This window comes from Chenopodium album, chromosome 6 (genome assembly GCF_948465745.1).
Source record: "Chenopodium album chromosome 6, dcCheAlbu1.1, whole genome shotgun sequence".
NCBI classification, from domain to species: domain Eukaryota; kingdom Viridiplantae; phylum Streptophyta; class Magnoliopsida; order Caryophyllales; family Amaranthaceae; genus Chenopodium; species Chenopodium album.
In genome coordinates this window covers 76,223,720-76,236,494 of record NC_137839.1, presented here as the reverse complement: position 1 = coordinate 76,236,494, position 12,775 = coordinate 76,223,720, and the positions used below count along the sequence as shown (strand labels likewise).

At 38.8% G+C, this 12,775-nt stretch overlaps 1 protein-coding gene and 1 pseudogene across 1 annotated transcript; both read right to left on the bottom strand.

Annotated features, from left to right (window-relative positions):
* Positions 1 to 934: 934 nt before the first annotated feature.
* Positions 935 to 2,287, bottom strand: LOC145637290 (putative cysteine-rich receptor-like protein kinase 9). Its single transcript, XM_081688755.1, has 3 exons — positions 1,504 to 2,287; positions 1,074 to 1,078; positions 935 to 1,003 (listed from the first exon to the last, which is right to left on the bottom strand). The coding sequence occupies exons 1-3, from the start codon at positions 2,285 to 2,287 to the stop codon at positions 935 to 937; spliced, it is 858 nt and encodes a 285-aa protein (XP_081544881.1).
* A 4,490-nt stretch (positions 2,288 to 6,777) lies between these two features.
* Positions 6,778 to 12,556, bottom strand: LOC145637289 (cysteine-rich receptor-like protein kinase 10; annotated as a pseudogene).
* Between the last annotated feature and the right edge of the window lie 219 nt (positions 12,557 to 12,775).

Genomic DNA, 12,775 nt, shown 5'->3' with positions numbered 1-12,775 from the left:
TGATTTCAATGTTGTAATTTTTTTTTCTTCGATGTGTAATTTTTTTTTTCTTCAATGTTATAATTTTTTTTTTCTGGATTTTGATGTTGTAATTTATTTTAATTTTTTGTATTGTAAAATAACAATATAATCATCAATATATTTCGTATTCAAGCTTGTTATATGTTTCTGGTTATATTTCTTATTTAATGATTAATTTTGATCAATATATCTTTGATTGTGTCTAAGTGGATAAAGCAAAATAAAAAAAAATAAAAAAATACATGAATTGGCACCGGTTAACCGGTGCCAATTGACTTTATTTCAAAAAAAAAAAAAAAAAAAAAGAAGTTATGGCACCGGTTAACCGGTGCCTATTTGACCCTATGGCACCGATTTTGAACCGGTGCTAAAAATTGGGTTTTTGGCACCCCCCACATTGGCACCGGTTCAAACCGGTGCCTTAGGCCGGGTTTGAACCGGTGCCAAATTCGTTTTTTCACGTAGTGTATGTTCCGACAGGTCATTAGTTAGCAGATATTCTCACCAAGGCTCTTGGACGTCAGCAGTTTGGTTTTCTTTTACGCAAGTTGGGCATTCGTGATTTACATGCTCCAACTTGAGGGGGAGTATTAGAGTTTGGTTTGTTATATTTATGTTAATATTGTATATTTGGCAAGTCTATCTTGTTAGGAGTTTTAGCCAAGTTAGGTATTCTATTGTATTGAGTATATATATGTGATTAATGGAATACAGAAGGCTAAGCCGTTTTCTCCACAATATTCTTGAGTTTAACAATTGTAGAGAGTCTAGAGACAATAAACTTATTCTTTCATCATTATTGACACCTCCATGATGGAAAGCAGAAGCCGCTAAAATTTAAGTTTAAGAAAGATTTAACAATTTATTAGCGTATGAGATAATCCTCATACATATATATAGGTGAAGTACAAATTTATTTGCATAGATCCATTTTTTTCCCATGGTTTTCGTCTTCCAAACAAGAAATAGATCTAGAGTCATACTGCAACAGCAATAACAAACAGAAATGTTGAGACTGTGATTAGGGTGGGAGTCTTCCCCGTGTTGCTTACCTTTCCTACAAAATCAAGTCGAAAATTAGCATAATTCAATTCTTTCGTTAGTAATACTTGCACCAATATGACTTTTGTACTCCGTATTATTTATACTTTGTATATATATTTCATATACTTCGTAGCATTCCAAGATAAAATATAATTTAAAGGATAATTTCATATACTTCGCAGCATTCTCCTACTATAAGGTATACACAAACATTTAAAAAATTCAATGTACAATAAAATATTGTACATTCGCTATAAATTTACTTTAAAATGAAAAAAAAATAAATTACTTTTTAATGAATGAAAGTTACTCAGTATATATAAGGAAAATGAAAGTTATTTATGCTTTATCGATAAAAGTTATTCCATAAAAGTTACCCTAAATTCAACAAAAGTTACCCCTATATACAGTAAAATTAGGCCACAAGAATTAACTTACCACTAGAGTGGGTGAATTCATCTGTTGGTGATGGTATTGGTGGTTCTGATGGTTGCGAGGATGGTGGTGCGGGAAGTGTTGACATATCGAAAAAAGGATGAACATCGTATTCAGCATAGCAGCTAGGCTGCAAAACCCTTCCAAATTGACTCACCGTAAATTTTCCAATAGCATCAACCAAGCACAAATTACAATCACTTGCGCTCAAGTCAGGTGTACACTGTCCCAACCCATATATAGTCCGAAACTTAGAAACTTTCACTAAATCTGTGGCAAATTTCTTCTGTTTCCCTCCATCAGCAGCTCTCACCGCGATCACGTTGTTCATCATGTTGTACATAAGCTCCATGAACCGGGTAGCATTACCCGTAGTATTTATGTTTCCATTGTACCACATAATCACCGCCCACGAATCATCCATCGTGTTAAAAAATGACTTGTTAGAGTACCTAACCATACACTCGTCGTACCATATAATTGCTTCTTTTCGGTTAGGACAGTAAAGGTTAGGGAGGTCCGTGGTGGTGGCCGTGGTAACACAATCTTGACACGAGCTGATATTCTGGTCTCCGCGACAAAGGAAGTGGCCATAAACAGCCTCGATGGTGTCTTTAGCATTCTCGCCGTTGCCTGAAACTGCTTGGTGAAAGCCGGTGGGGTTGGTCGAATTGGAAGAGAGAAAACGAAAGAGGGTGTTTAGATTGGCTTGATATTTGCTATTGTTATCGAACATAGTGGTGTTTGAGCAGACATAGTTTACACCGGATGTTGATTTCGATATCATAATTAGTATAATTAGCTTATGGATTATTAGTGTTACCAAAATTTGGATTATTTTTTGAGCCATCTTTATCCCTTTAATTTTGTCTAGTATATGATCATCTCATTGCTTGAAATCTTGAATATTATACAACATAAGTACTTGAATATATATTACACTAAAGTTTAATTTAATTTAATTTTTATTTAATTTTTGACCTAAGGTGATGGTATATATCAAATACATGGAACTATGGGTCAAACCCTTCAAATGAGTAAACCAATAAAAAAAAATAGTATCTTGTTTTTTCAGGTGGCATCTTTGTAAGTCTTTGGTCAAGTCATAACTTTAATTCCAAATTAATAGAGTGTTCAGAGTTAATAATTATGTGTCAAGCTCTAATTGGATTGACAAGTTCTAGTCTTATGGAGTAATAGTTAAAATTGGAAATAATTTAAGGAAGTAACAATTAAGTGGTTAAACAAGTTTTCTTACTTTAAGTGGTGGTCTTTTGAATTCCTTAATTTACCATGACTAGGATTAAATTAATATAAGTGGTCTTCTTACTTTTTTGTACTCCATTTGTATAATGCATTGACTCGTGAGGTTATCTCTAACGACTTGAATGTGATAAAAATATACATTATGACCTCTTCAACATCACTAATTTTTTCTTTACGTAGTAAGTAATTTTCCACTTACGGAATAAACTTTACCAAAATCAATTGATTGTTTTCAGGTTTTTTTTTTTTTTTTTTTTTTTTTTTTTTTTTTTTGGTGTTCAAAATTTTATTTTTACCATCTCTCATCTTCAATTACAAATTTTTAACCGGGAACTAGTTAGGATGCAAGAACTTGAAATTATTAGAGCATGAGCTAAATACTAAGTATCTAATTGTACTTAGAGGGAGCATTTTTTCTATGGAGGCGGATGCACGATGCTCTGTGCATCCATTTTCTCTTAAAAAAGGCGGAATGAACATTCTGTTGTTCAGTAAAGAACATATAGTTATTTCATAAAGAACAAACCAAATAGCTGTATTGTAATGAACATATAGTTGTTTTATAAATAACATATAACTATTTTGTAAAAAAAAACAACCAACTTCATCTTCTTTATATACATCTAAAGAACATCTGTAGAGGTGATCAACTTCGACCCGGCCCAAAAATAAGGGTGGGATTAAACAAGCCTAAAAATGCTTTTTTAGTTAAAAATCCAAACTCGGCCCGAAAAAAACCCGAAAATCCCTCTACATTTTCCGGCTTTTTTGGACACGGTATATTATGTTAAGGCCCAACCCAACCCGAATTTTTTATCACCTCTAATGATAATATAATGTAATGAACATTATTTTCATTCAACCACCATAATCTAAAGACAAAATTCAAAGAACATTTCAAAATAAACAACTAACATATGTCACAAATAAAAGTACATTATTCTGACAATTAAAGAACATGAAGATAAAAAATATTATTTAACTGCACGTTATGTTCTTTACAATTTTATAACATGTTCTTTGCACTTTAACTGAATGTTCTTTACATTTCTATACAATGTTCTTTACAATTCTATAATATGTTCTTTTCACTTAAACTAAATGTTCTTTATATTTCTATGCAATGTTCTTTCCGCTTTTTGTTTGGAAGAGATGCACCATGTGGATCGTGCATCCGCCTGCACGAACCATGCTTTAATAAACTATTGACATATATATATATATATATATATATATATATATATATATATATATATATATGGAAAAATGGAATTTAAAAATCCAACCTTTGCTAGGTCTGACAAAAAAAATCCAACCTTTAATTAATCTAACAAAAATCCAACTTTTGCACCCCACCTTCTTCCACAGATCCATTACTTGTTGATGACCGATTTTTGTAAGTTGTGTGCTATATGTCAGTCATTAATTGGTCAATTATTGTTTTAATTATTAAAAAACAAAAAAAAAAATTAAAGAAAAAAAAAACAGAAAAAAAAAAACCCAACACCAGCCACCCACCCACCTCCCTCACCCCACCGAAACTCCCCCCCAACCAACACCAGCCACCTCCCCCATCCCTCGCACCACCCCAGCCACCTCCCCCACTCCCCGGAAACTTCCCCCCACCCCCAACCAGCCCCACCATTGGGGTCGTCGGATTCCGACGATCTCCCCCCCACCCCTTGCCGCAACCTCCCAACCACCAAAACCCCCTACGATCTAAACCCTAACCACCACACCAAACACCCTATTCGACCCCCCCTAACCAGCCCAACCCCTCCCCGAACCTCCCCACCGCCGCCCTGACCCTCCCCGACCCATTTCCACCCCTCCCCACCCTAAACCCGACCCAAATTAGCCCCCTTAGCTTTCACCCAAATCCAACAACCCCCGATTTTGTGGGTCGAGTTTCGTGGGTGGCTGGGGTTCTGGGGTGGTCGGGGTTTAGCCGTTTAGGGTGGTTGGTGTTAGGGTTGCGTTCTGGGGTGTTCAGCCGTTTAGGGTGGTTGGTGTTAGGGTGGCGAATTGGTGGTGGTGTCTTGGTGGGTTGTTGGAGAGAGGAGAGAGAAAGAGGAGTGAGAAGGGAAATTAAAGAGAATTAAAAAAAAAAAAAACTTTTTTACCTGTTTAATAGGTTAAAGGTCAAATGGATCTGTAGGAGAAGGTGGGGTGCAAAGGTTGGATTTTTGTGAGATTAATTAAAGGTTGGATTTTTTTTGTCAGACATCGAAAAGGTTGGATTTTTAGATTCCATTTTTCATATATATATATATATATATATATATATATATATATATATATTTCTCAATTTACTTCCTAAAATTAAAATTGCAATTTCGAAGTACTATAAAAACATTAAACCTTTTGTGTTTTGTTTGATAGACAGTTATAAATGTTGGTTATAGGAAAGAATTTTAAGTGTAAATTAAAATTAACCAAATAAATTTTACATTATAATTCCCATGGTTAAGGCAATCTTATCCTCAAACATGTGTTTCTTCATGTTTTTTTTTACCAATTTACCATCCATTACCAGTTCGAAGGAAATATTATTAGGTAAAATGAATATTATTTGGGGTAGACTAGCATTTCCATGCACCATAGTTGACGGTGATTTCCCTTACAAACTTACCATTTGTTGAAATATTTGCTTCAAATTATTAGTGGTTAGTTAATTCCTAATGTATAGGAATATGCTCTACTAAGTGATTAGTGTGTATTAGTGGAGTCTTATAAGAGCTAGTAGTGGATTTCGTCGGTTAATAATGTTAGCGTGATCTAATAATCATGGGATCATGTTTCTTAACTTTAGCTTAGTTTTGCACTATATATGTCGCTATGTAGTACATTTTATAGTGAATTGAATACATGAAAGTTTTTCGTATAATGTTAAAATTTTATCAATGTATGGTTCGTGCAGGTGGATGCACGATCCACATGGTACATCTCTTCCAAAAAAAAAAGCGGAAACAACATTGCATAGAAATATAAAGAACATTTAGTTTAAGTGAAAAGAACATATTATAGAATTGTAAAGAACATTGTATAGAAATGTAAAGAACATTTAGTTAAAGTGCAAAGAACATGTTATAAAATTGTAATGAACATATATAATTTGCAGTTAAATAATGTTCTTTATGTTCATGTTCTTTGATTGTCAGAATAATGTACTTTTATTTGTGACATATGTTAATTGTTTATTTTGAAATTTTCTTTGAATTTTGTCTTTAGATTATCGTGGTTGAACAAAAATAATGTTCATTACAATATATTATCATTAGAGATGATAAAAAATTCGGGTCGGGCTGGGCCTTAACATAATATCTCGTGTCAAAACGGAAAAATGTAGTGGGCTTTTCGGGTTTTTTCGGGCCGAGTTTGGATTTTTTAAACTAAAAATTCACTTTTAGGCTTGTCTAAACCCGCCCTATTTTCGGGCTGGATCAAGCCGGGTCGGGTCGGGCCAAAATTGATCACCTCTAGTTATCATGTTTTTAATTAATATTATGGATGCTCTTTAGATATACATATAAAGAACATGAAGTTGGATGTTTTTTTTTTACAAAATAGAAACATGTTCTTTATAAAACAACTATATGCTCATTACAATACAGCTATATGTGATCTTCTTTATGAAATAACTATATGTTCTTTATAAAACAAATGTATATTCTTTACTGAACAATGGAATGTTTATTCCGCGTTTTTAAAGAGAAAACAGATGCACGGAGCATCGTGCATCCGCCTCCATAGAAAAAATTTCAAAATTTTATAAGATCGAATGTAATGAAGATTAATTTATCGATAATGATAATAATTTACAAAAATTGTTTTAGGCCACTTGCGGAATGGATCAGCCCATAATATAAGCCATTCGAGTGCAGGCCAATAATAAAATTATAACGATAGAGGAGGCTCTTTAGAGAAAAAGTCTAAGCTCATTGCCTTGAGTAAGAATCCAAGTCCTTCAATTCGCGTGATATGGACTAAGGAGTTTCAATCTTGGTTTGATTAACGAGGATCAAGTGTTGATAGTGATGCTTCGTTAATGGACTCATCAAGGCGAGGTCGTTGCTCACTTTCGAGTAGAGGATCAACCACATCATTCGATGCTAGGAAAGCAGGCTTCGATGGCACTGAAATGGTGACAGAGTGACTGTTTAGCATGAGAACAACCGATGACATGATTGGTCTTTGTGTTGCGTTCTCTTGGACGCATAACAATGCAATGTGGATGCACCTTAACACTTCATTTGTATCCGCAGCTGATATCGTTGAATCCAGCACTCTCAATGCATTTCCTTCCAGCCAATTTCTCCAAGCCTAAAAAAAAACCAAGTAAACTTTTACTAAATAAACTCTATTCAATTAAGGTTGTGTAATAGTTATAAGATATAGTAGCAATCTTTTAATTTCCCTAGCTACTTACAAAGCTTAGGAGAGTTTCTCCATTCTGTGTTTGAGAAAATTTGCTAACTTTTTGACCGCTTATGATTTCCAATATCAGCACTCCGAAGCTAAATACATCCGACTTGATGTAGAAGTTCCATGATTCACATACTCCGGAGCCAAATATCCACTTACAGAGAGTTTTTGTGGTATTAGAATATAGGACTGAAATAAGCAATGATGCAAGGTTATTAAAATTTTTATACTTACTATGTTCCGGCAATTTTACTTGTATTAATGTGTGATTGATCCACTCCAAACAATCGCGCCATACCAAATTCTGAGATCTTGTGTTCATCTCTGCATCTAGAAGCACATTACTGGCCTTTAGAGTTTAGATCACGATGGACGACTAAGAGTCGAGACTCTTCATGCAAGTATAGAAGACCACGAGCAATGCCCTCTATAATTTCAAATGCATTTATATCTAGTTGAGTTTAATATGACTATGAAAAGTAATTTCAAGTTAGGTTTGGGGTGGTTAAATTTCAAGTTGGGTTATCCTTGAGCTCTGATCAAGTTTGGGTTAGCTGGTTGGATCACTATTATATTCGATCTATGTTTGAATCACATTTCTAATTTGAATAAGATTATAAAAGTTGTTAATTATTCAAATTATCTTGTGTTGATGAGTCTGGTAGTGACTAGTAGAGTTAGGAAATGATTTGAGCAAATAGATTCAAATTCGAATAGCTTGGATAAATTAATTATTGGAATGTATGAACTTGCGAATGAATTTTTGAAAAAGAACATTTTGCTCTTCAAAAAAAAAAAAAAAAAAAAAAAGAAATAGATCTGAAACAATTAAATGAGAAACTATTAAATTTTCCACACGCGACCAAGAGTCAAGGTCAACCAGTATGACAAGTTGGTCTTCATTCAATGAGGTCTTGTGTTCAAACCTTATTGGATGTATTTTTGGTTAACCATGACATGGAACAAAAATGTGCTAGAAGTATACGTGGCATATTGAATGATGACGTGGCATTATGCTGGTGCAAGAATGAGATACACGTGGCACATTGACATTTTTAGGAACGTTTTTTAATATATAAGTATAGATATACTAATCTCTTTGTTTACACTTTGTTTTTAATTTACTTCTTTAATCGGCGATATCTCCAATTTTGTATTAACATATAAAAAAATTGTTTTTAAAAATAAATTGAGATGATTACCTGACTTTATAACATTTTGGTGAGATGTATTGTCAAACTCGACTTATTTAACCGGCCTAGAATAATAAATGGGTGTATCATTTGGAAGAGCCGAAGAGGAGGTAGTAAAATAGATACTACATCTATAAATTGAACCTATACAACTATATGACTACAAATACTATATATCAAGTACAGATTGAACAAATACTACTATATGACTACAAATAGATACTACATCTACTAATTGAACAAATACAACTAAAAAAGTATTCCTTTGTCAAACAACAATTGTCTAGAAATTCACAATTTGCGTGACCCTAGCCTCCTTCCCCTACCTTTTTTTGGAGTCCGGGGAAGCGGTTTGGGTCAAAAAGTAGGCCCGCTCCCATAACCCCACGGGAGGGTAAGGCATCCAGTTAAGGATGGATGATTACGCTTCTTCACCTTTGATGCCTCCTATAACTCACTCCATTGAGTTCGTCATTCCGAACCTGGGCAAATCCATCGCCTTCCCGGATCCGGCAGGCTTTTCTAGCTCTTTCTCTTCGGCGTCTCTTCCTTCGGTCGAGCATTTCCGTCTCAGAAATCCAGTAAAGGGGGAGGTGAATCAGAAGCAGAAGGCCCTCGCTCCTTTAGTCGCTCCGGCTGCTACCCGGTTGTCCTTAGGGGCGGTGGTCAACTTATCTTTCCGGTAGTAGAAGGGAAGCTCGTTAGGTTAGCTCGTCCGGTAAGAAAAAGAGCAAGTAGTCTTCCCTCATTCCCGAGTCGCATTAGCGCCCCAACCTCGAATTCGGATTTTCGAAGGACGCGACCGCTAAAAGCGAAGGCAGCTCTCTGGGTCCCTACCGACGCTCGGGTGCGGACCAAAATGGGCCCGCGAAGCCGGTTACCAGTAGGTCTAAGTCCTTCTCTAACTAAGTTGAAAAGCAGAACGAAGTGAAGCAAATGCAAACACTGAAGTCAGTGCCCCGTCGCGTCGCTCGTTTTAGATGGCATATACAAGTCTCCGGCGGACTCTATTGCCTGCCGGTTAGCTAAACTCAACTCCGTGCCAGCAGCCGCGGTAAGACGGGGGGGCTCCCTCGGCGCGGGCCTACCGCGCTTCGCGCCTGCGGCGTTTTCGCCAGACGGAGCTCCCTGCATAGTTTTGAATAGATTCGGGTTTTCTCCCGCCCCTCTTCTAGCCCCCTTCTTTGTTACCGGGGTCGATCCCAAAGCCATAATGTCTCAAAACGAGGAGGCCGTAGAGAAAGTCTTCTTTTTTCCTTTGTCTTAAACTTCGTGTTTCGCGCCGATTAATCGGACCATTACCCCCCCGAAGCCCCCCTTGGGGGGGAAGGAACTAAGACCCGAGCGCCCAGCTTGAAAAAATTTCCAGTCTTCAAGAGCAAATTTTTTTCCTGGAGGGGGAGCTTGAGCTCAACCAATACCATAACCTTTGCAGAACGCTACCCAGTTGTCCTTAGGGAGGTTGCCCGGGGATATTAATAATAGCAACAGGGCAACCTTAGCAAGGGTGTATTAGGACTTTTAACCAGACCTGCCCCCTCCGAGGGCCAAACTCCACTTCGCTCTGCTCTAAGGGTATAGCAGCCCAGCGCCATCGTCGCTTTCAGGCGTGTTAGGAGAAACCCCTAAAGGAGCCTACCCTAACGGATTGAATATCATCATATCGGCTATGACGTTCAATAAAGGGAGGGTAAGCGGTTTCAGGGTCTACTTCTACTGGTGTTGGATTCTCCCTGCCTAAGTGGCCGATCTTAGCGTGTTAGCCGCGAAATCTCCTTGCGTCAGGCCTATCTCTCATCTTTCAGGCTGGTTGAATGGATCATAGAAGGCCCAAGATGTGCTTCCAGAGAAAGACCCCCACAAAAGAGAGATATCCGCCGATGATAACGAGAGCTGTACCGCTTTTGCTTTCTTTTCCTCTGGCTACTAAGATGTTTCAGTTTGCCCACCACGACAGACTTCACTACCTCTTTGCTAAGCACAGGAATGCTTGATCGAGAAAAGCAAGTAAAAAAATAGCCTTGGGTTGAGACAGACGGAGGCATCCGCAGCCCAGCGAGATCCTTTTTCTTTCTTTTCCTATCAGCGAGTTCCGATCCTTTTGTTCGAAATTTCTTCTTAAAATCTTTACTGAACTATGACCGGCCACCATGCTGCTATAATTTGTTACCCCCGTCACGTCGCTCGTTTTAGATGGCATATACAAGTTACCGAATTCGCCCCAACCTCGAATTCGGATTTTCGAAGGACGCGACCCCCAACCCACGGGGGGAGCACAACCGAGTAACCACGGTGGGGTCTTCGACTGGGGTGAAGTTGTAACAAGGTAGCCGTAGGGGAACTTCTTAATGCATTTCTCGTTCGTACCTGTGTTCTTCCATGAAAGGTTCCGCTCTTCCGTACATGAGTAAGAAAACTGCTCTGGAAGACATTTTGTAAATCAACTTTATGGTTCCTCGTAAACATCCCCCCGAGGGGGTTTTGGGGGGAAACGTTCCTTTCCTGTCTCCTTCGATAAAGAAGGTTTCCATGTGACCGGAGGTGAGAAGATATGGGCTAGAAAAGAGTTCGACTGGATCATGCATGTACGTGGAGGAAGAAGGCTATGGTTGCGTGAGGAAATTCAGAAAGGATCTCGGGTATACTGACCGCTTAGTTTTATGGAAAATGGCAGTTCTTGTTGATTCTCGGCCCACCCTTTCTTTGAACCTTGTCAATGATCGAACTTAAAAAGATCTATTCGTTCTTTTTTCTCTGGCAGATGGTCAGAACTTCATCTGGGTGGGTCGAATCCAATAAGTAAAGGTCATGATCGAGTTAAGCTTGCGCTTACGTTTTACAGGCTGTGGAATCGCCAGGGCCTCTAGTAAAATAGTGGCGGGGATATTAATAATAGCAACGGGGAAACCTTAGCAAGGGTGTATTAGGACTTTTAACCAGTTAAAAGGCAGAAATTCAAAGATATTGCGTGACCCTAGCCTCCTTCCCCTACCTTTTTTTTGAGTCCGGGGAAGCGGTTTGGGTCACATATCGAGTAGCCGGCTCCTCACCATCCTTCACTCCCTGGGGGACAGAGCGGCGAGTAAGGGGCCATGAAGACAACCCGCCGCAGGAACTTGCTTTGCTCTCGCTCCGCTCGTTCCCACCAGCCTTCTTCTCGCTTGGGGAGTCTTCTTTCCAAAAGTCAGATATAGAAGTTCCGCTTTCTCCTTTAGATGCTATCTTAATACTCTATAAATCTTCAATAAAGTCAAAAGAATAGTCTGGGTTCACACCGGTTAACCCGCGTAGATGGCTGGTTTAGTTATTTTTTTTTTCTAACTTGCGAAGGTGTTCAAGCTTGTAGGAGGGTCACTACGCCTCCGTCTTGAACACGTTCACGACAGTAGTTCGCTTGGAAAGTCGTTTTTCGTAAGCAGGAGCGTAGCGCTTCGCGCGTAAAGGGGCAGGATTAGCTTCTTCCCTAAGTGGAGTAGGCGGCGAGTAGAGTGCATAAGTTTTAGAGTTACCGGGACACAGGCTCCCGAAGAGGGAAGCCCAACGAATGTCAGATGCAAAGCCCCGGCTAGTTTGGGAGATAAAGTACGTCCGGTTTCATGTACGATTTCTTCTAACAGCTATCAAGGCGTGCCCTGACAAAAAGAATATAGGGGCAAGGCTAAGATGGTACAGCGTGAGCGGGCGCGGAGAAGAAAAGGCCAAACACTTCGGCCGCGGTCTTCTTAAGCCTATGTCTTGTGCTCCCCCCGAAGCCCCCCTTGGGGGGGAAGGAACTGCAATAAGGCTGCCGGCAAAGGCCAACCGAGAGGGGAGAACGAATGGCTCAGGAATCGACTGGTTCCGTTTTGGAACCAATACAGATAAGTATTTATGATCTTCCTAATCAGAAGAAGAAGAGGCGTCGGGTTACTCAAATGTTTGATGCTTCTTGGGGCTTCTTTGGCGACCGTGAAGTCACCGGATGAATTGCCGCATCTTCTGGCCACACTTCCTCTGGCATTACGAACTTTCACCTTAAAGGTACGTAGTCGCTTATTAGAAGCTTTTGGCTGGTCTATCGCTATGAGCTTGCTGCTTTTCATTTTGTTAGGAGTAGGTGCTTGCTGCTCGCTGACAGAAGGAGCACCTGGTTCAGCACGAACTAAAGGCAGCCGAGTTCTTCCTTTCCTCATGACCAAGACTGACCCTTATAATCCACTCCATATAATGTATTTTTCGGGAGCTAGAGGGTAAAGGGCTTACTTTACCTAGCCCAACCAAAAAATTCTCAACGACCCATTCTAAGAAATTAATGAATCGTTAAATGTTGTTTTATCAGTAATAATCTCGCGGAGGTACCAGGGAAGTACTCCAGCCTCGAGAGGGCGCCTTTGCCCGGGCAATATGCGGAA

Bases quoted from the DNA above. Each gene is read 5' to 3' on its own strand.
- LOC145637290 (XM_081688755.1), bottom strand. From the start codon at position 2,287: ATGATATCGAAATCAACATCCGGTGTAAACTATGTCTGCTCAAACACC.